Source organism: Typha latifolia, chromosome 10 (assembly GCF_019914945.1).
Source record: "Typha latifolia isolate L0001 chromosome 10, TyphaL0001v2, whole genome shotgun sequence".
Lineage (NCBI taxonomy): Eukaryota > Viridiplantae > Streptophyta > Magnoliopsida > Poales > Typhaceae > Typha > Typha latifolia.
In genome coordinates, this window is record NC_133095.1 from 1,188,656 (window position 1) to 1,207,891 (window position 19,236).

Sequence of the window (19,236 nt, forward strand, 5' to 3'; positions counted from 1 at the left end):
ACCCAATACAACACTCATTAGTGTCATATACACCTTCCTAGGTAGCAAATGATACATACTAAGGATTTATGAAGACAAAATAAACTTTTCAAGGTATTTAGAATTTGTTACATGTATACATTTATCTCACAACGGAAGTTGTATCAACTACAGCTAAAAAGCATAGTCCCAGCATCACATTGTTGTCTACTACTACAGAGGGCTTTCAAGGTCAGGCCTTTGGTCCAGCATGGTTGCTGTCGGGAAGGCATCAGGATATGTGGCTATTAGCTTTGCCTTCATGCTTCTGCAATTTTAAGGGACCAAAAGATTAGCAGAGAGAAATCATGAAAATTAAACATACTTCGCTATTTCATCATAAGGAAACATAATAAGTACAATAACCGAAATTGCCTGAACAGTAGGTAAACATGACTAAGGAATCCACCCATATATCTAAATCAGTATGTACATTGGGGGGAGGAGGGCAAGATATAGCCCTATCGTCGTTACTGAAGAGGTTGTTCACATGGCTTGAATGCATGAACATTTAAGAGGCAAGCATTACAGTCACACACCGCCAAGAACATTGTTTCGAGTTTCAACTAAAAATACAAAAGAGAAGAAAGATGAAACAAACCTCAACTTCACGAAAATGTGGTCTAAATCAGATTTCATGGACTTCAGAAGACGCGTGTTTCTTGCAAAGTCACCAGATACCTCATCAAAGCATCGCTCTGAATACTCATTGAAATGCAATAAGACAGCATTACTGTCTTGCAGTCTTCCCAATCTGAAGTTGGAACAACATGAATTAAGGTAGGTTCCTCCAATAGAAGCATCATAATGACAATAGAAGGAACCATAAGAGCACTTGAAAGAGAATTTTCTCCATTACTGTTGCTAAATAATGTAAACAGAACAACTCCATATGCATATATAGAAATAATCATCACAGAGCAGAACTCAGAGAATAGACAAGTGCAAAATCTTATGGAAATACTTCGCCTAAGCAAGTACAGTACAAATTTTATGATCAACAAGGAAACAACAAATGATATGCCTAAAGATCTCTGAGGCTTGTTCTCTCTCCAAACATATACATAATGAAAAATTGTTACGAGGTTGAAAAGAATGCAGTAGAAGATGAAAGGGGCACTCAGTTAACATTGGAAAAAAGTATAGGTTGAACATAATCATAATTGATTATGCTTGTAATTGTACATTTAGCCTCAAATAATAGATACAATGACACTATTCTGGTATCATTCATTCATGATGGTTAAATGTAAAAGTAATCAATAGCTTTCATTTCTAATTGCCTAGATAATGTATGAACCAAGCAGTCGTTAATGCCAGCTCGCTTCTCCAATTTGTGATCTTTAAATACAAATTGTCTTTGAATGCGAAACAGAACTAGCAAGAGTCCAAGCATTCTTTTGAACGTCATAATATTAATAAAGTAAACCTAGAAACCAAAATATGTCCTAGATTTCGATAAGCATTCGGCAAGAGTCGTGCGAACCTTATTCTCAATTCAGGTAAACCCTAGAGAATAATTACTAACCCCAACAATTGAATCTTTATAATTCCAAATGGAACAGCACGAAACCCTAATCCAGTAAACAAAAATTTCTAATAGCAACAACAACCGCAGCAGCAGCAGCAAACAAGAATCACGTACATAAGATGCTGGATTTGCTTGATGGAATCGACCTCCCCTGCATCGATCAGCGTCTTGAGCTCTCGCGCGACCTCTTCCGACGCGGCCCTAATCGACTCCTCCTCCTCTTCCTCTCTCCTCTCCATTCTACCTCTCTCTTTCCCCCCCATCTCCACTCGAGTTCCACTATACTCGTCATCAACTAAAGTCGTGAATCACGAGGAACCACGTGTCTCCCACGAACGGCTGTGATCTCTCCATCCGCTCCCCTCTTCTGTAGCAACGCGTTTACAGAAAACACCACATAAACTTTCTGATTTCCGAAAGAAACCTTCGTAGAATCTCATTGTTAGAGGCCCAAGGCCCACAAAGGCATGGTTGGTTTTATACCGGGTTTGGAGGATGGACGCCTCACATGATGGCCATACATGCATGACATAGATGTCATGACGATATGGGGGGTCTCACAGGCAGGTGGCAATCTCGTGATTCTATGGAAAGATAGTGGCATTCCTGTCGGCATCATGTGTCATACGCGTGCTGCTGCTCGCCTGGGAACTCTGACGGTATACGAACAGCAACGGGCCTTTTTAGGGACCAGTAACCAGTTAGATACCGTCTGACCGACACGTGGAAGACCTTGCAGTGGTGGCCCCACTACTTTATTCCCGGCTAAACCGCCTGCCGACTTCCTGATGCGGCCGAGCGAAGTCAGTGCAGACTTCCCCCTTTGATCTCCAACCGTCCAATCCATTCTTCTCACGCTGATTGGGTATCCCCTGTACGTCTGATGCAAGATGGAGGGAGGTGGGGGGGTACCACCGTCCTTTCAAATTTGGACGGCTTTTGATCGAGGTAAAGATGACGCGACATTTCAGGTTCGAAGTGCAAACCCGCTTAAAAAGGAAGGTGTAAAGTGTAAATTTCTCAGTCGCATTAAAATATGACCACTTGATCGAACAACCGGGGCCCACGAGATAATGTAGTCACATCGCTGCCTCGGAGATTGTACGAACATAGATTCATATACTGCGGATAGAGATACGGCCTATCACCCCATCCGCCTATTTTATTCCAACAAACCACGATAAAGCTATAGGTGGGGGATAATACTTTTGTTCTTTCCAATTAGGTACCCTCTCCCTGGGTTCTGAAAGAAAGAAAGAGCGACAAAGACAAAGACAAAGAACAATCCCGGTCAAGTCATACGGATAAGAGCGCATCACGGCCGTCGATGATTGATGGGACGGCTGATATACGTACGAGGGGCAGGTATCGAGGTGCAGATCTATTCCACTGTGAATAAGCAGGAGAATAAGGGAAGGCATCTATCCGTATCAAATCAGGTGTGAATAGAGACGGCGATAATACTATTATATAGATCCACAGTAAAGAGTAGAGGGAATTGAACAAGGGTATATAACATCACTAACATACATATATATATATATATATATATAGGAATAATTGGTGTGTTTTCCCATATGTTTAGGAATAGATTACACACGATAGTTGCAAAAGCCAAGATTAAATAGAAGGGATGAATTTGGTGTTCATCCAAGTACTTGCTACATAGTTTGCAAGAGACTGTTACATAACTAGATTTGACCTAGACAAAAGACCAGTTGACAAACATGAAAGCCAGACAATGCGGCGAGTCGTCGTCGGTCAGAACCTTCCACGCCATAGCTTGCTCGTAAGAAACCGGCCTACCCATGCTAGACAGGCAGATGCCGGCAGGAAGGTAGGCAAAGCCCTGGAATAAAGACATTCATCATCCATAAGAGACCAAGAGTTCAATTTTAATCGAGTTGCCAGGAATGTAGAATGTCTATTATCTACCTGTTGCATAATCTTGTCGAATTCGGAGCACAGCACCTTCCGACCGCTGTCGTCAAGGATCTTCTCAAGCCTTATGTCCTGAAGAGCTATGAGGGTCGTTTCCAGCATGTCAAGACCAGCTTGGTTTGTAAACGTAAAGACAGGTGAGGCCTGCAACAAGTAGGCGAGTCTCACTTAGGAGTGTAATCAAGAATGTACCGCTCTTAGACTACCATTACATTATTTGTTAAGAGAAAAGAATCACGTAAATTAGAATTCTTGCCTTCAAAGAACAGCACATGATGGCATCTGAATGGTGCCACAGGAGTTTCAACAGGGAATCTGCAGATTCAGAGTCTGCTTGAAGGAGCTCCACTCCAGTATGACACCTACAAGTAGTCAGGGCAGCTGGTAACATTTAGAGCGAGTAGATAGGCAGCAATCTACTATTTATCAGTAGCACAGAAAAGATGATCAATGAAGACAGGGCCAAAGAAAAAGCAAAGTGATGACATTGAGAAATCTAAAATGCTAAATGATAGACAAATAGTTGCAATGCTAAATGTCTTTACTTCAATCTTTAATAGCACCGTCTTCCTCCGATAAATTAAGTCAAGCTGAAATCAACTACAAAATTAACATCATCATGGAGGAGACATTACCTATAGCTCCTAGAAATCCATCTCGTCAGAGTGTGAGCTTCTGGTGAACCAGGAGAGTGTTTCATACTGATCTGCATTCCTATACGTGAAGGTGATATTGCCATAGCAACTCTCTGGACTGAGGCCACCACACTTCTGACATATTGTCTGGCCATTGCTGCGACATTTTCTCGAAGGTGGTTCTCATATGTAAACTGGAATGCTATCGTCAGAACAGATCTCAAGTTGTATGAAGAATCATTAGCAGGGCGTGCAGCACCACCAGATCCAACCTCAAGCGTTGATGCCAGGTCAAGTGTTCGTGTAGCAGCAGGTGAATCCTGCTATTCAGATAAATCAGACCTTATACTAATACAATAAAAAACAAGAAACTTGGGTGCATTTCATAGATAAGAAGTGGAATCAGAAATAAGAAAAAAAGTATAGATGTCGCATACTACAAATGGAGAATCATTTCAAAGAAAATGAGTCCAAGGCAGTAAATGAGATAACTATGGCCAAGAAGTATCATACAAAAAAATAAATGGCACACTAACACAAAATCCATCAATAACAAAAAAAAAATTGAACTAACTGATAAATAGCCACATATATAGTACAATCGTTAGTAGAGTGAAGATACTAACTGTTTTGGGATCCAGAGGTATCACACGGAAACCAGAGGGCAGCAGAGGGGCATCATCAGCAAAAGATTCATCTATAGGTGCAAATACAAGCTGTGCACATGCACCCACTGCATTCTCATCAACTCCACTGCAAAGCTGTTATAACAGAAATCAAATTAGATAGAGAAACAACCGGAGTTAATAGTACAATAATTACTCAATAACTTGTAGAAACCTGGAGTAAATACAAGTCCCTCGGTAGAACAACTTCATCTGGATTGAACCCATGGCCTTCGAGCCTAATTACCTCCAAGAACTGCAATCCAATAAGTTAGATTCATGCACAAAAGTAATAAAAATAATGAATAAATGGGCGTACAATATCTCAGAAGTACCTCTTCATTCTCCACAGTATGAGCAAGAGGCAATATAACCTGACTTCCTAGAAAACCACTATTAGATCTCAAACCAGGAACTGCAAATGGACTAGCTCTTAGAGACGCAGCAGAGTAAGCATCAACACCGCAGTCAGCCCACTCAGAACGATGCTCCCTCAGAAAGCGAACAAGTAAAGCAGGTGGCACATTCTACATTACCATAGTAATGTGAGACCCAGCAGTTAAATAAGATAGAAGACTGCAGTATACTAAAATTCAATATCATGCAACATCCACAGTAAGGTTTCCTCACTATTTGAGGAGCATGTATTACTTGATAAACCAAACCAGGAAGATGGTAATTCTCCATAAGAGACCAAAATAATTTAGATGATTGTACCTGCAGCAACATGGACGCCTTTGCACATAACACACCACCTCCAATGGTGGGAAAAAGTGATGGAGAGTTGACATGAGACCCAAGAAGTTTATTCGGCGATGAGCTGACAGCAATAGTAACGTCCTCAACACCATCACTACTCAACAAAGACCAACCATCGTCCGTGAATCCATTCACAGCATCATTAAATCCTCTGCAAATTACAACAATTAGCTTGATTTTGAATATAGGCTATTCTTTATGGAAAATTTCAATACCCCAAAATCAGTAGTCACTCACCTGCTCAGTCTCTGACTAAAAGTCCTTAAAACTGCAGGTTGACGACCTCCTCCATAAGGAACTTCACCACTTGACTCCTGTGCTATCTGTCTAATATGACGCAATGCCTGGTGGAATTCAACAGATGAATCATCTGACAAAATTGTAACAAAATAAACCAATCAAGAAGCACAGAGAACAAGACTTACAGCTATGGTCATCTTTTGTGCAAGAATTCTTGGTGATTCATAGAGGGGTCTGAGTACCTCCGGAACACTCCAAGCCTACAGGAAAAGGCCAAAAAGATTAACAAAAAAATGAAGGTTCGTGTAAACTTTGACATAATTCTAATTAGGGGATGTTTTGAATCACGCCACTTACATCCAAGTCAACATGATCCACAATGTGAATCATGGAACCACCACCATCACATGGTCGGATAAGATAGCCACTAGGAAGCATATCAGCTCTTACAAAATTTGGAGCAGAAGGTCCAGCTGGACCACCAGTTGAAGGAGTCAGTGATCTCTCACAGATCTGAGGATAAAGATTTAAAATTTGTTCTTAGTCCTGTGAAAAGCTGAAACTTAACCATAAAATTAAACAGATTGGCAACAAGCAATACAACGTATTTATGGGCAATGAAGAGGAAACAGTTGAAACTTCTTAATAGTATTTAAAGTTATAAACAAATGTGATCCAAATGAACGAGGAGAGGATCTATGTGAGGAAAGAGAACCATAAGTAGGTTATCAAAAAATTTACCACAAGACTGCCATCTTCCAGACCAGTAGTGTATCTAAGTGTCCAAAAGTCACGTGCTGCTGCTAATGTAGTGGGTGCATAAGTCTGCAAAAGTAAGGGGTATTAAATAAAAGGATATAAGTCAAAAAAACGTAACTAAGCAGCAATAGGACCAGCCTAATCAAGCAACAGAACATTATGCCACGTCTCACAAGAACAAATACAAACCTGCATGTAGATAAGCTCAATAGTTCCACCATTACCAGTAGGAATAACAGTCAGCACCTCAAGGCATCGGCAGTCTCGAAACCAAGATGCACGATCTTTGAGGATCTCTGCGACCTGAATGAAAAATTAATCACTAGTAGTCTATCAGAGAAAAATTACAAAAAATCTTTGTAGGCAATGACTTACCTTCGTGGGTTCTAGACTCACAAGGCCACAAGCTCGTGCTGCTACCCCACTGCAATTGTGGGAAACAGCAATGATTCCAATGGAATCCGGACCAGGCTACAAGAAAACACCAAATCAGAAATGTAAGAACAGTTCATACTAAATAGACAGGCAACGGAATGTAGACTGAAATACCTTCATCCCAACCATCTGCACCCATTCAACAGCGGTTCCAGTCGCCTTCGAGAGGAACTCTGCCAAGGTCTCCTCAGCAATTGCGAGTAGACTGTCAGATGGAAGAGACACAAAAGAGATAAGTAAAAGCCAAATTACCATAGTAGTGTAGCGTGAAATACGAGCATAAGAAAATTTATTACCCAGCTGGGTTGTTGGCATCCCTGTGAGGATGCTGAGGTATGGGGTTTTGTTGGTTGTGGTGTTGACCACTTGTCACTACAGACTCACAGCTTGTGTCTGTAGTTGCCGCAGATGGCTGCTGTAGGTGAAACCAATAGTTAGTCTCATTCACAAAGTAAAATAAGTGAGAAAATCAAGAATCTTGTATAAGTGTTCAACTGTCATCAGCAATCATTCAAAGAATCGTATGCTAACATAATTAGAGTTCATATTTCTTGAATTTAATGGATCAAGAAGATTAACCACGTTCTCAGATCCTTGTAAAAATTTGTAATTTCTGAATCATTCGAGAGTAGATCCACATATTTATGAATCTCATCTAACAAACTAGTGCAATTTTGAAGCATTCTCTTAGTTAGGTATTTATCACGAGATTCAAAGTCATAATTAGACGCCCTTAAATTCTGAAAGGCATCCAACAAAAAAACGGTCACCATCATAATTTCGGCAAAATTAAGACTTAACTAACAACAAAGAGGATAAATCATGAATATCTTACAGTATGAATCTGCTGACGCATGTAGCCGTTCTCATAAACAAGTTGAGAGACCTGCTTCTGAAGTCGGTCATTTTCCTCCATCAATAACTTGTTCATGGCGGTCAGCTTTCGATTCACTGTCTGAAGACGAGAAGCCTCCTTCCTTTGCTTCTCTCGGCATCTAAAGAACAGGGTATCACTTAGTAATAGATTACCGAATCTTATCAACAGAAATAGAAAGATTCTTTCATTAGGACGATAACTAAATATCAACTATATGCATAGCATCAAGAGAGTAACAGAAATGAAAAGGTCATCTAGTTCAACTTATCCGCCCTTCTATGATGGTTTCATTAATACTTGGTCATCAAAATCTACGGAAAGAGTACAATATTCTTCACAAACAATGAAGTCCGTTACTCCATCATTGCAAGTTAATACAATGTATACATAAACGCAAAATCAAGTATCCGATTGACTTAGCAAAAAGAAAATGCAGGCGTAAAACAAAATAACGCTATAGAAAACCTCAGGTTCCAATAAAAGAAGGGGAAAGAAAACCAAATCCGGCAAAGCCCTTCCCGCAAAACTCACTCTTTTTTAACAAAAACCATAAAAAGAACTCATTTTTCCGCCACCAAACCCCAAGCTCACCTGCGATTCTGAAACCAAACTTTGATCTGCTTCGGCTCGATGTTAGACAGTATCGGGCACTCCCTTATGAGCTGCTGCCTTCGCATCGAGCTCGGCTTAGGGCACTCGCTGTAAACCCTCTCCAATGCCTCCACCTGCTCCGGCGTATACCTGACATACTTCCCCGCATCCATCCCCGCCTTATCCTTCCCCGCCACCACCATCGCCATCGCTTCCCCCCGACAGGTTAACCCAACCCAAACCCTAGAAATGCCACGACCCGAGACCCACCTCTCTCCGGCATCACCGAGTTCGGAGCCCTAACCCTAGCTTCGCCTTCTTCTCCGCTCCCGTGGCGTATAAAAGTGAGAGTAAAGAGGGGACGAGGGAGACCACTTTAAAGCTTTTTAGAGAGAGAAAGTAGTGAGAGAGAGAGAGAGAGAGAGAGTAGAGCACGGGCAAGGTTATGGGGAGAGGAGCTCTCTTTAATCTTATTTAATTTTTTATTTTTGTTTTTTGATGCTTTTTATTGTTTAGTTTAGTATGGGAATTTTTTTCTATTCTTTTGAAGAAAATGTGGGGGATTACTTTTTTCTTTACTTATGATTTTATTTGCGTTGAGGCGTTGCTGCTGCTGTTCTCAGATAAAGTGCTCTCTCTCTCTCTCTCTCTCTCTCTCTACTGAGTTCTAAATATGGGCATTTTGAGGGTTGTGTTTGTAAAACAAAACCGCATACATACATGGTATGATGATGATGGAGGAGAACAGGAGAAGGCATGCATGAAGATGGTGATCCATGTCCCCTCTACTCCTGCACTGTCATTTTCAAAGTTCAAAGGGAAAATTACATAGGGAGCTTGGACTTTCATCATATTTATACAATTTCTTAGACTTTTGGTTCTAATAAAATCTTTTGTGGAAATTAAATCTGAATAGGGGGAAATAAGTAATTATTTTTTAAGATACAAAAGTTGCAGTTAAGTATCATGGGGCACAATGACACACAATATAGTTCAAATGGTAAAAGTAATTTTTAACCCATCAAACTTTTATTATTAATAATAAAAGTATAAGGTGTGAACCGGTAAATTACGAAAATGTAGGGAGTGAAAAGCAACTTTCCCTCGTCCACGTGTCACTAGGACCCGCCGCGGTATATCCCGGGCCCAGACCTACGGATCCGATTCGTTTAGGGAGAGAACCCCTACGATCAAATAGGCAGCCTAAACTCCAATCTCCGCCGTCAAACGCCTCCCAACCTTTCATATCCAACGGTCCTTCTTTTCTCACCTCCCCCTACCCTTCTAACCCGGATCTCTGCATCAAATGCAGCGAGATCTTTTGTCCCATCTTTTTACTCCCCTAAATCTTTAAAAATTTACTCGCTGCTCCCTAAAAAGTTGAAATAGACTTAGTTGTAAAAAAAAAAAAATAGTGGAAAAGTTTTCGAAAAGTTAAAACCTCCTGTGAAATAAAAAAAAATTAAATATATATATATATTTTTTAAATTCTTATGATGCTATTTGGCCCGGGTGGGATGAGGACAAACAGAAGGGTGTTGAGTTGGAGTTAATTTGTGCCGGCGTGAGATCTGGGTACAAAGATTTAATCTAGATTTGATGCAGTTATTAACAGTTGTTATGTAATTAATGCAAGGATTTATGTCGGCTAATGTGTCATCTCAACTTTGCAACTCTGAGCTCTCTCTACTGTACTGGGTGGTCTTGGCCTGTCAAATCTCTCGCTTCTTTTTTCTTTTAAATGATACCTTTCAGTTATATCCTACTTTTTTGGGGGTCAATAAGAAAAATAAAATTTGAATTGAAATAATATATATAAAGGAAATATTTATTCTAATTTTAATTTGGTGTTTAATTTTGAAAAAAAGATGGTGAAATAATATGGCCGTAGGATGGTGTTTAATTGTAATAGATAGAATAACGGATAAAATAATTTGATTAATGTTTAATGTAAGTAAAGTGAATAATAAAAAATATGTTTAAAATTAAATGTAAAATATAATTTTATTTATAATCATTGAACAAAAAAATATGTAAATATCATCACAAATAATATTACAAATAGACGTCTCATGTCAAAGTAATTTCACTATAGATATATTTTGATATATTATTATCACATAACATTTTTCAATATAAATAGTTTATAATATAGTGAGTTATTCCAAATTGCCTATCCCAACTAAGATATAGAATAGAATAGAGATATTCGAAATAAGAAAATTTATTCTATTTTTTTATTTTAAAATTGTATCTCATGTTTAGTATATTTTTTTTTCAAGAATAACGAGAATTTATTTCAAAATATGACACTTATTCTATCTAACTAAACAATAGCTTTAGTACAGAAAAATAAAAGGATTTATTTTGTGTCTTGCCACTAAATAAAATAATTTTAGTTTACCGAGTAGCCTAGTGGTTTGAATTCTAACAGCTTATGAATATTAGAGTTACAATTTAGTTAATTTTTATTATTAGTTTATATATGCATACCTTGGATTCGTTATAATTCGCTTCTTATTAGAATTTGCCTGATTGCCTACCTATTGAAAGGAGATGGCTTAGCCTCTATATCTATCTTATGATTAGCATATGAATTTATGATATATCAAAAGAAATTGTTATATATCACCTTGCATTTTAGTGATTGTATGAATAACACAGAGCTATTTTCAAATGATACCCTCCTGTTACTTTGAGTAATTATCACTAATCTTAGACTACAACTTTATTTAGGGATGTTTTAATCTTTTTTTATGGGTAGAGTAATCAAATATTGACGATTAGTTAGCACTGAGAGGTACCCAACAACCCACACAAAGATAAAGGTTTCCATGAGTATTCATGCAGAAGAAAAAACTTGGTGTATTGATGTATATATATATACATGAGCATATATAGTCTTTAGAAGGGATCATTTTGCAGATAATTGAAGATAAAAGGACAACACATGGCAGTATATATATTCTCATTTACATGATAATAATGAAGACGAGATGATACAACTCCATTGAATTATTCTTGTCACATAGAAGAGATTAGTAATCCTATGCTTATATACATATGCATCAATAGAGCAATCAATGATCATGATATTGGTATAGGAGATTGGAAGGGAGTCAAATGAGCTAAAGAGCAACTTCACATAGGAGAGATCACTACACACTCAATCACTTCATCTTCCCTTATCGCACTTGTGGTCATTGCATACTTTCCCTTTCTTTCCTTCTTTCTCTCTCTTTTTCTTTGCTCTTTTTAACCATCAAATAGAGTATGATCTGAATTTATTAACTTTGATCTTAATGTAAAGCAAATTACAAACGCTAACATGCATGCAAACAGTTCATCAGCAGCTGGCGTAAGAAGTAATAAGATCGGCTAAACAAAAGCTTAAAGTTGCTAATTAAATTTCGCTTAGATTGGCCATGATTGTAGAGCGAAGACAAACTAGAGAGACTTTAGCAACGTTGGGCCAGCCAAGAGGATAAAGATATGAGAAACATTAAACCCTAAACCCTAGAAGAAGCCTTAAAAGCCACTTTTGTGGCCTGATGTAGTACACCAACACCAACCCCCACTCTTCCATTTATTCTTTTCCCCCCCTTTCTCTCTCTCTCTCCCCTTTCCCCCTCCCTTCACTCCCAAGCTTGTCATTGCCTTTATTCATTCAGGGAAAAGAAAAAAAGATAACAAAAGAAAAGTAGAGGAATGTATGAAAAGCACTCAGCCTTTAGTTCTCCTTAGGTTGACATGCACAACAAACATACATCTACACCTTTTAATCATCAATGCATAAGGTATCCCAAGCACAACAAAGAGAGCTTTCTTTTATTCCCTCTCTCTCTCCCCCTCTCTCTCTATCTATCTCACTCCATGCCATACTGCCATGTCCTTGTGAAATAGTATAAGAGAACTAGTGCAACAAGAGCAATTAATGGGTCATGATGGGGTTGTGGGGGAGTCAATGGCCACACAAGGGTGCAGGGGGTGGTGTCTTCCTGTCCCCTTGGTGGCATGATGGCTCATGTCACTTTTGCCATGCCTCTCTTCATCCATGTCTCCCTCTCTCTCCTCTCCCTTCTCTCTTCTCCTTTCCTTCCCTTCCACAAAAAGGATGGCCATGGGGAGAAGGGGTTAAGGAGGTATAGGGAAGAGGGGGGGCCCTCTTCCCATAGTAGTTCAACTAAGGCATGCACTCCGAGATCCATTGCGTGATCTTGCATACTAGCTATAAGAGATGTGGAGGTCCCTGTCACAACTCCCTCCCCCCTTTTGCTAATTAAGGCCCCATGTGGTTGCATGATCACTTATACCCTATTGTTTATCAACCCTAAAAGTAGTATTATCGTCTGTTACTTAACGGCTTAAGTTTTCGAATCGATTAGTTATTTTTTAGATTCATATTATTTTCTTTTGTTAATTTAAGCCTAAGTTAACTATTCAATAATTTTCATGACAATTATGATAAAAAAATATTTATTCCGTAATCCCCACTGATATATTGAATAAATGATAAAGATTTACATGTATATAAATTATAAATATTAATAATGTCATCCTCTAAATTAAGTCATTAGGGTTATAGGGGGTCTCGCATGCATGGATGATGGACCACCATGGGAGGAATGGGGCCCATGGAAGGGGAGCGGGGCATAGCGTTGCTTGCGCGTGTACCTCGATAACCGTGCTGCGTTTTTCGTGTCCCTCTTTTACTTCTCCATGCATGTGGATTTCACTATCGATTAGATAAAGGTTTTTTTTTATTTTTTTCCTTCTTCTCTTCTTTTCTTTTTGAGGTAATACTTTGGTATGCAATTCTATCTACTTGGTATTGCCAATTTGCCATGCATGCATAGATGATTACGAATGCAAGATGGGGGGTGCTTATGATAATTACTCTGTTTCATTGTTTAATTTCTTTTGTGGTTAGGGTTGTAAGTGTAATTTATAAAATCGAAACATTTTTTTATATTTTTATTCGTTTTGGCCCCTGATAAATTTTAAATATCAGAATGCAATCTAATTGTAAAGGTTGCAAGTTGCAACGTGACGGTGACGCATTACTTCGGTGGGCATTATCGAGCCGAGTTCGAGCCCAACTAGCCCCAATCGGGAAAAGTTATTCAAGGCGAAGCCCGGCCCATATCGAGTTAACGGGTCCTCAATTGACTTTCCTGGATTTAGATCCGCTTACTGTACCCGATCCATTATCGTTGCGTATAAAAAGTCTCGTACTCGGCGCTCTTCCTCTCCCCCTCCTCAAAACCCTAGCCGGCGCTCTTTCCTCTCCTCCAATCCCTAGGGCTTTCGTGACCTCGAAGCGGAGCAGGAATGGCGTAAGTGATCAGATCTCCTCTCTCGCTAGGCTCTTCTTGATATCCCTTTTTTATTGTTGCTTGTTAGATTACCTTTGATCTGTCGATTAGTTTCTTACATGAGTGCTTAAAGTTAGCTTACGTAGTTGATCAAGATTGCATATTTGTGCTATGGCTAGAATTATTTGTACTCTTCAATTGTGCAAATGACATTCCCATGGATTTGTTGATGACTTGAAGACTATATGTAGTATGAACTGAAGGATAAGGATAGATTGTCCCATTGTCACGCAGGGGCACATGCTTTGCTTAGCAATTGCTGTACTAGTTCTGGATTTGCATGGATGCTTACTTTGCCTTCAAAAAGTTAACATTGTTGGACATTAGTGACTAAGAGCCCTTTTCCTACAGTTGAACCAATTATTCATGCACCTATTGTATTCAAGTTGTTGTTGCATTCTCTTATCAACCTTTTCTTTTCGTTCTATATAGTAAGTGGAAAATTGCTGTTAGAATAACTTCTTGGCTATTTTCTTATGTTTGTCAGGGAAGATATTGCAGTTGAAACCACCACTCCAGTTCTTGGAGAGCCCATGGACTTGATGACTGCCTTGCAACTTGTGATGAAAAAGTCTGGAGCTCATGATGGGCTTATTAAGGGGCTTCGCGAGGCTGCCAAGGCAATTGAGAAGCATGCTGCACAGCTATGTGTTCTGGCTGAGGATTGCGATCAGCCTGACTACGTAAAGCTGGTTAAAGCACTCTGCGCTGATCATAATGTTCACTTGGTTACAGTTCCTAGTGCTAAAACTCTTGGTGAATGGGCAGGGGTTAGTATTTCAATTCTCACGCTTGGTCTATTGTTTTCAACATGTTATTACTTGTGACTTTATTAGAACTATATAGAAAGAGGAGATCATTTGGTGCATGTTATATTAGTGACAAATTGCTAATAAGAAGCATTTAAGCAGCAATTAGAAAGTATACACACTTAATTCCTCCTGCGAGTGTTTAATGATAAACTGTTCAATAAAAAATCCCAAAGGAAGTGAGATACATTTGGTTTCAAAATCCACATCAAACTTTTCTAATGGAAATTATGAATTTTCCAAAGCAGATACACCTCAATATTATCTATAGGTTGAATGAAAAAGGAAACCAGAACTTAATGCATAAATAGTATTTTGTAATTATTGCTGTAAATGGGTCTACCATTAAGTCATCTTCCATGTATTGTTTAGTGAATTTACTACTGAAACCAATTTGTTTAATGCCTTTGTTCCTCGCATGTCTAAGTTTGGCAACCAATTCTCATTTATATTTTAGGTCAGCTTGTATAAATTTGAACTTCATATCTTTAAGTTTATTTCATCTAATAGATTATATATACGTGATGTAGCTTTGCAAAATTGATTCTGAGGGGAAAGCGAGGAAAGTTGTAGGCTGCTCTTGTGTGGTTATCAAGGTAAGGGCATCAATATCTTTTTGGTTTTGCTGCTTAAAACTTCTTTTTGAGAAGGAACAAAGGTTACAAATGCTCAGCTTGTATTTGTTTTTCCTTTTCAGGATTATGGCGAAGAATCAGAAGGCCTCCATATAGTTCAGGAGTATGTTAAATCGCACTGATAGATGGTTATGCCTAATGGCACTTAGGAGAGATGCTTTATATGTTGTCACCTTAGATGGATGGTTGTGCAATTTTTGCAGCTACTTTAGGCTATGAATTTTTTCTGACTGCTGAGATTTTCAACTTTGTTATTTATTCAAGTACTTTCCATTTCATGTTTGCATTAAAACTCCTTTCATGGTTGTCCCAATATCAAAAGATTGTGGCGAAACCTGACCAGTGATGTTGGGTGTAGTATATTAGGGAAAGAAATTGCTAAACGATGGAATTCCCTACGGACATATTGAAAGTGATAATGTCGATTAAAGGGTAAGCTTTGTTCCTCGGTGATTCGTGCTAAAATTGGCATCGGTTTTTGCCTGTTAAATTAGTTACTGTGAGTTGAAAATGTAACCCAATCCTCTCGGATGATTCTTCCACAATCAAAGACTATTACCGCGGAAAACATAAAAAATGTTACAATATTTTCATTTTTGTTACGTTTGCACAGGCCACCAAAATATTTAAAACCATTGTGGCAGCTAAAAGACCACCGTAGAATCATGCCTGGTTAAACTACTATATATTCTCATGACAACAATTTCCCCTTATTTGATCATCAAACAGTCTTTACCAGATGAGTTTACTAGAATGATCAACACATACATGTATACATCTGTATTATTACAAAAATAAGGTTGCTTTCTTATAAGTTAAAAATAGGATATTGGAGATGTAGTGCCAAGCATTAGTCTGCATCTTTATGAATATTCCTCCACCTGGTCTACTAGTATCTCCGAATATGCTATAAGAACAACAGAGAGTCTTGGCAACATTCTCTATTCACCAATCTAGACCTAATTCCCTTGAGATAAATAGCTCTTCAACATAGGAAATGACTAATGCAGATGCTCTGACGTAATTCTGCATCTGAACCTTTGCAGAGGTCTCTGCAACAATTAAAGATCTGGGTAAGTCTGGTTTCCATGCCATAACATACAACTAAATTGAATCATGTTTTAAAGCACTCCCAATTGTTTTGTTGAGCTTGCAGCTATCCATGCGATTTGTTTCCCCAGTAACATCGAGGTGCAAATGTTTGTTGTCAATGCTCATGATGAGGAATATGCTAGGTTTGTTCATCATAGTATTTGAATGTCAAAGGAAAATATGCAGCCCCTCGATGAGAAATATGGTTGTATGAATCAAGATATTTTAATTTTTTGAACATGCACACAGAATACTAAAGCAAATCAAGTGGCCGAGCCGCTCATCAAGATCAAAACATCCCATTATCATAGGACCCAACTCATATACTTGCACTACACACAAAGACCTTCCTATGACTATCATGAGATCATGAATGTAATGCCTAGACAATCTACAGAAAGAACATCCATGTTTGAACTCACCATTTTCATTTAGTTTTTTTAATAGCTGTGACTTTGACGGAAGAACATACATCCCTGCAGCAACTGCTTTTCGTATGGCCCATCCATGATGAGGAGCAAATACTTTTGCATAAGCTACTGAGGCTGCTTCCTTGAGGGAATTCCCCCTGAAACAATAATAGTTGAGATTTATAAAATTCAGACAAACAGTTGCTCATGGCTCACCAAAACATCTATAAAGCTCGCCTTAATCACAGAGATCCAAACAAAATCAGCATTACCACAGAACAGTATGGAACTTCGATCATCCTTACTACAGAGCATGTTATTGTAGTTGAGAATTTTCTGCACTCTGGACGTTTCAAGTTAAAAGGGAATCATGAGATGGATAGTTTTTCTTGTCTTCTACTTTAGCAATTTAAAGTCAAGGCATCATCATTTGCACAAACAATGTGCAATGCTTGGACTATTTGTTGAACGTTCTTTTTTCATCAGTTTGTGCTTGATTAACTAATTTCCAACATCCCACCACACGAATAGTACATGTGAAAAAACATCCTAATATAAAGCAATAAATTACTATTCTGAGTAAAGTTACAGTTAAATCAGAGATATGTGCCAACTAACAGCTATGACACATAAAACCAGTCCGACATATAAGATTTCCTAACCATAGATCCAAATTGATGATCATCAGCATTAGCAAGGTGTAGAATATAGGCCGTATCAGAATTGGCCATTCTCTTAAGATGAAGCATTCATCAACCCGACTCTACAGAGATACACTCTTGAACAAGTATTCTGTTTGAAACATTGACTTAAATAGATCTTCTCTAGTATTGACTCCACGGTAAGGAAAAATAGATAAGCATATTCAAATTTATTATAATTAGAAAATATATAATATAATGTTTTGATTGGCCAAAGACTCAGAGTCCGTCACACATTCTGCTCTTTCAATATTCTCTCTCTCAAATTAAATAAAAATATCTGTGTGAGAGTGGGGTCAGAAGGCTAACAATAAGTTAAACTACATTTATAAAGCTTCATTTGATGCATACAATGTAATTGACATTATAACACATGCTTCTTGAAACTACTAAATAAACAACTGGATATATAAAGTTTCAACTTACTCTGATGATAAAATTTCCTCAAACAGCACTTTAACCATATCAAGCCCCCGCTTCACTCTAAGGAGGTTCCGCGTGTGACTACCCCCTTGTCTCACACAATTATTTTGCATATCAAAATCAAGTAACGAGTGCAATGTTGAAATAGATATCGATGCCTTCAACAGATCGTCCACCTGAATGCACATTAAGAAAAGAGGGATAAAAAGCTAAGCAAATTGACATTGGCATGACAAAAAGAATCTGAAAAATAAAAAAATATTCTTCGTACTACAATCATTAACTCTTGAATCATTACAAGGCAGTCTTGCGAAAGCTGATAAATATAATGAACAGAAATTGATAAGGATTCCTTAAATACTTTATCACATTTACTTCCATTCCCTTTCCTTCTTCCATGGAAATATACATTTATGCAAAATGCTTCTTACAGTCATCTTCATATTTTACATAATCTTATGCTGCACTTATATCTATACACATGTTACAATGTACACATATATGCTAAGAAATAGACATGTGTACAGATGTAAATGCAACGTAAATTACAAGAGTATTTTCCAAAATCTGACAGTTCTAAATTACACAATTCGTTTCCACACACTTAGAAGTTCTCTTCGATGAAATTATTAATTGAAAAGAAATGGATTTTATCTGAAATCCACAAAGTTCGCGGTACAAAAATACCAAAATTCACGATCTAACAGATATAAAAATTATATGCACCGAAACGCAGAAGTAATTCAGAACTCTTTCTCAAATCAAGATGGCATCACCACCCGAGATCTCCAGATCATGGTCTAGTAGAGAGGAAGAGGCAGAAGAAGAGAAGGAATCAAACCTTGGAGACGTAATCCATTTCGGCAAATTTGAAGGCAACGCCGAGGCAACCAAAGAGGATGGAGACGTGGGAGCAGGCGGCGGAGAAGGGGGCGACCTCCATCGCCGCCGTCTTCGAGCTCGCCGTCTGGGCGAGGCCTTCGAAGGACTCCGCTATCCTACGCAGGGGCTTATCTCCCTCTCCCGCCATCTGCTAGGGTTACGCCTCGCCTCTCCAACCCGAGAGGAAGAAGCCCACGAAACGGACGAATCGGAATCGGAATCGGATTCGGCGACGAAAAATCGTATTCCATGTTGATTTCTTGTAGACTTAATTACACTTTTGACCAGACCTGTCAAAATAAACGAGCTGGCTGCTTGGCTCGAGCTCGAACATGAATTGAGTCCACCTTTATGTTAAACTAGGTTTCAAAATAATTTTATGGTAAACCTAATCATATAATTTATATATATATATATAATATCAGTAATACTTTCTTACTGTTATATTCTAAAATTTA

At 38.4% G+C, this 19,236-nt stretch overlaps 4 protein-coding genes across 7 annotated transcripts; 1 reads left to right on the forward strand and 3 right to left on the reverse strand.

Moving 5' to 3' along the window:
- Positions 1–65: 65 nt before the first annotated feature.
- Positions 66–1,825, reverse strand: LOC140796502 (kxDL motif-containing protein LO9-177). Its single transcript, XM_073149547.1, has 3 exons — positions 1,664–1,825; positions 620–772; positions 66–286 (listed from the first exon to the last, which is right to left on the reverse strand). The coding sequence occupies exons 1-3, from the start codon at positions 1,810–1,812 to the stop codon at positions 193–195; spliced, it is 396 nt and encodes a 131-aa protein (XP_073005648.1). The 5' UTR covers positions 1,813–1,825; the 3' UTR covers positions 66–192.
- Positions 1,826–3,062: 1,237 nt separating this feature from the next.
- On the reverse strand, positions 3,063–8,886 carry LOC140796783 (homeobox-leucine zipper protein HOX32). 4 transcript variants are annotated; one of them, XM_073149894.1, is made up of 18 exons: positions 8,452–8,886; positions 7,819–7,978; positions 7,280–7,398; positions 7,098–7,188; positions 6,924–7,019; positions 6,738–6,851; positions 6,531–6,614; positions 6,147–6,302; positions 5,975–6,049; positions 5,787–5,893; positions 5,508–5,700; positions 5,126–5,317; positions 4,966–5,046; positions 4,752–4,886; positions 4,126–4,445; positions 3,747–3,852; positions 3,485–3,634; positions 3,063–3,398 (listed from the first exon to the last, which is right to left on the reverse strand). In XM_073149894.1, exons 1-18 carry the CDS (start codon positions 8,658–8,660, stop codon positions 3,252–3,254), a joined length of 2,535 nt encoding a protein of 844 aa, XP_073005995.1. In that variant the 5' UTR covers positions 8,661–8,886; the 3' UTR covers positions 3,063–3,251. The 4 variants fall into 4 exon arrangements, with proteins under 4 accessions (XP_073005995.1, XP_073005994.1, XP_073005996.1 ...); XM_073149893.1 differs by having other exon boundaries at positions 4,126–4,448; XM_073149895.1 differs by having other exon boundaries at positions 4,126–4,448; positions 7,280–7,395; positions 8,452–8,790.
- Positions 8,887–13,505: 4,619 nt separating this feature from the next.
- Positions 13,506–15,562, forward strand: LOC140796384 (small ribosomal subunit protein eS12). Its single transcript, XM_073149397.1, has 4 exons — positions 13,506–13,787; positions 14,314–14,596; positions 15,166–15,231; positions 15,333–15,562. The coding sequence occupies exons 1-4, from the start codon at positions 13,783–13,785 to the stop codon at positions 15,390–15,392; spliced, it is 414 nt and encodes a 137-aa protein (XP_073005498.1). The 5' UTR covers positions 13,506–13,782; the 3' UTR covers positions 15,393–15,562.
- Positions 15,563–15,964: 402 nt separating this feature from the next.
- On the reverse strand, positions 15,965–19,048 carry LOC140796383 (accelerated cell death 11). Its single transcript, XM_073149396.1, has 4 exons — positions 18,738–19,048; positions 17,900–18,072; positions 16,785–16,930; positions 15,965–16,322 (listed from the first exon to the last, which is right to left on the reverse strand). The coding sequence occupies exons 1-4, from the start codon at positions 18,924–18,926 to the stop codon at positions 16,216–16,218; spliced, it is 615 nt and encodes a 204-aa protein (XP_073005497.1). The 5' UTR covers positions 18,927–19,048; the 3' UTR covers positions 15,965–16,215.
- Positions 19,049–19,236: the final 188 nt, after the last annotated feature.

Coding starts and splice junctions, on each gene's coding strand:
- LOC140796383 (XM_073149396.1), bottom strand. CDS start 18,926: ATGGCGGGAGAGGGAGATAAGCCCCTGCGTAGGATAGCGGAGTCCTTC. Junction 16,931..17,899: donor GAGGAAATTTTATCATCAGA/GTAAGTTGAAAC, acceptor TTATTGTTTCAG/GGGGAATTCCCTCAAGGAAG. Junction 16,323..16,784: donor AAAAAAACTAAATGAAAATG/GTGAGTTCAAAC, acceptor TAATTGTTGCAG/AGACCTCTGCAAAGGTTCAG.
- LOC140796783 (XM_073149893.1), bottom strand. CDS start 8,660: ATGGCGATGGTGGTGGCGGGGAAGGATAAGGCGGGGATGGATGCGGGG. Junction 6,615..6,737: donor TTGAGCTTATCTACATGCAG/GTTTGTATTTGT, acceptor TTACTTTTGCAG/ACTTATGCACCCACTACATT. Junction 5,894..5,974: donor CACAAAAGATGACCATAGCT/GTAAGTCTTGTT, acceptor GAATTCCACCAG/GCATTGCGTCATATTAGACA.
- LOC140796502 (XM_073149547.1), bottom strand. CDS start 1,812: ATGGGGGGGAAAGAGAGAGGTAGAATGGAGAGGAGAGAGGAAGAGGAG. Junction 773..1,663: donor AAGCAAATCCAGCATCTTAT/GTACGTGATTCT, acceptor TTCCAACTTCAG/ATTGGGAAGACTGCAAGACA. Junction 287..619: donor CACATTTTCGTGAAGTTGAG/GTTTGTTTCATC, acceptor TTAAAATTGCAG/AAGCATGAAGGCAAAGCTAA.
- LOC140796384 (XM_073149397.1), top strand. Junction 14,597..15,165: donor CTCTTGGTGAATGGGCAGGG/GTTAGTATTTCA, acceptor TACGTGATGTAG/CTTTGCAAAATTGATTCTGA. Junction 15,232..15,332: donor GCTCTTGTGTGGTTATCAAG/GTAAGGGCATCA, acceptor TTTCCTTTTCAG/GATTATGGCGAAGAATCAGA.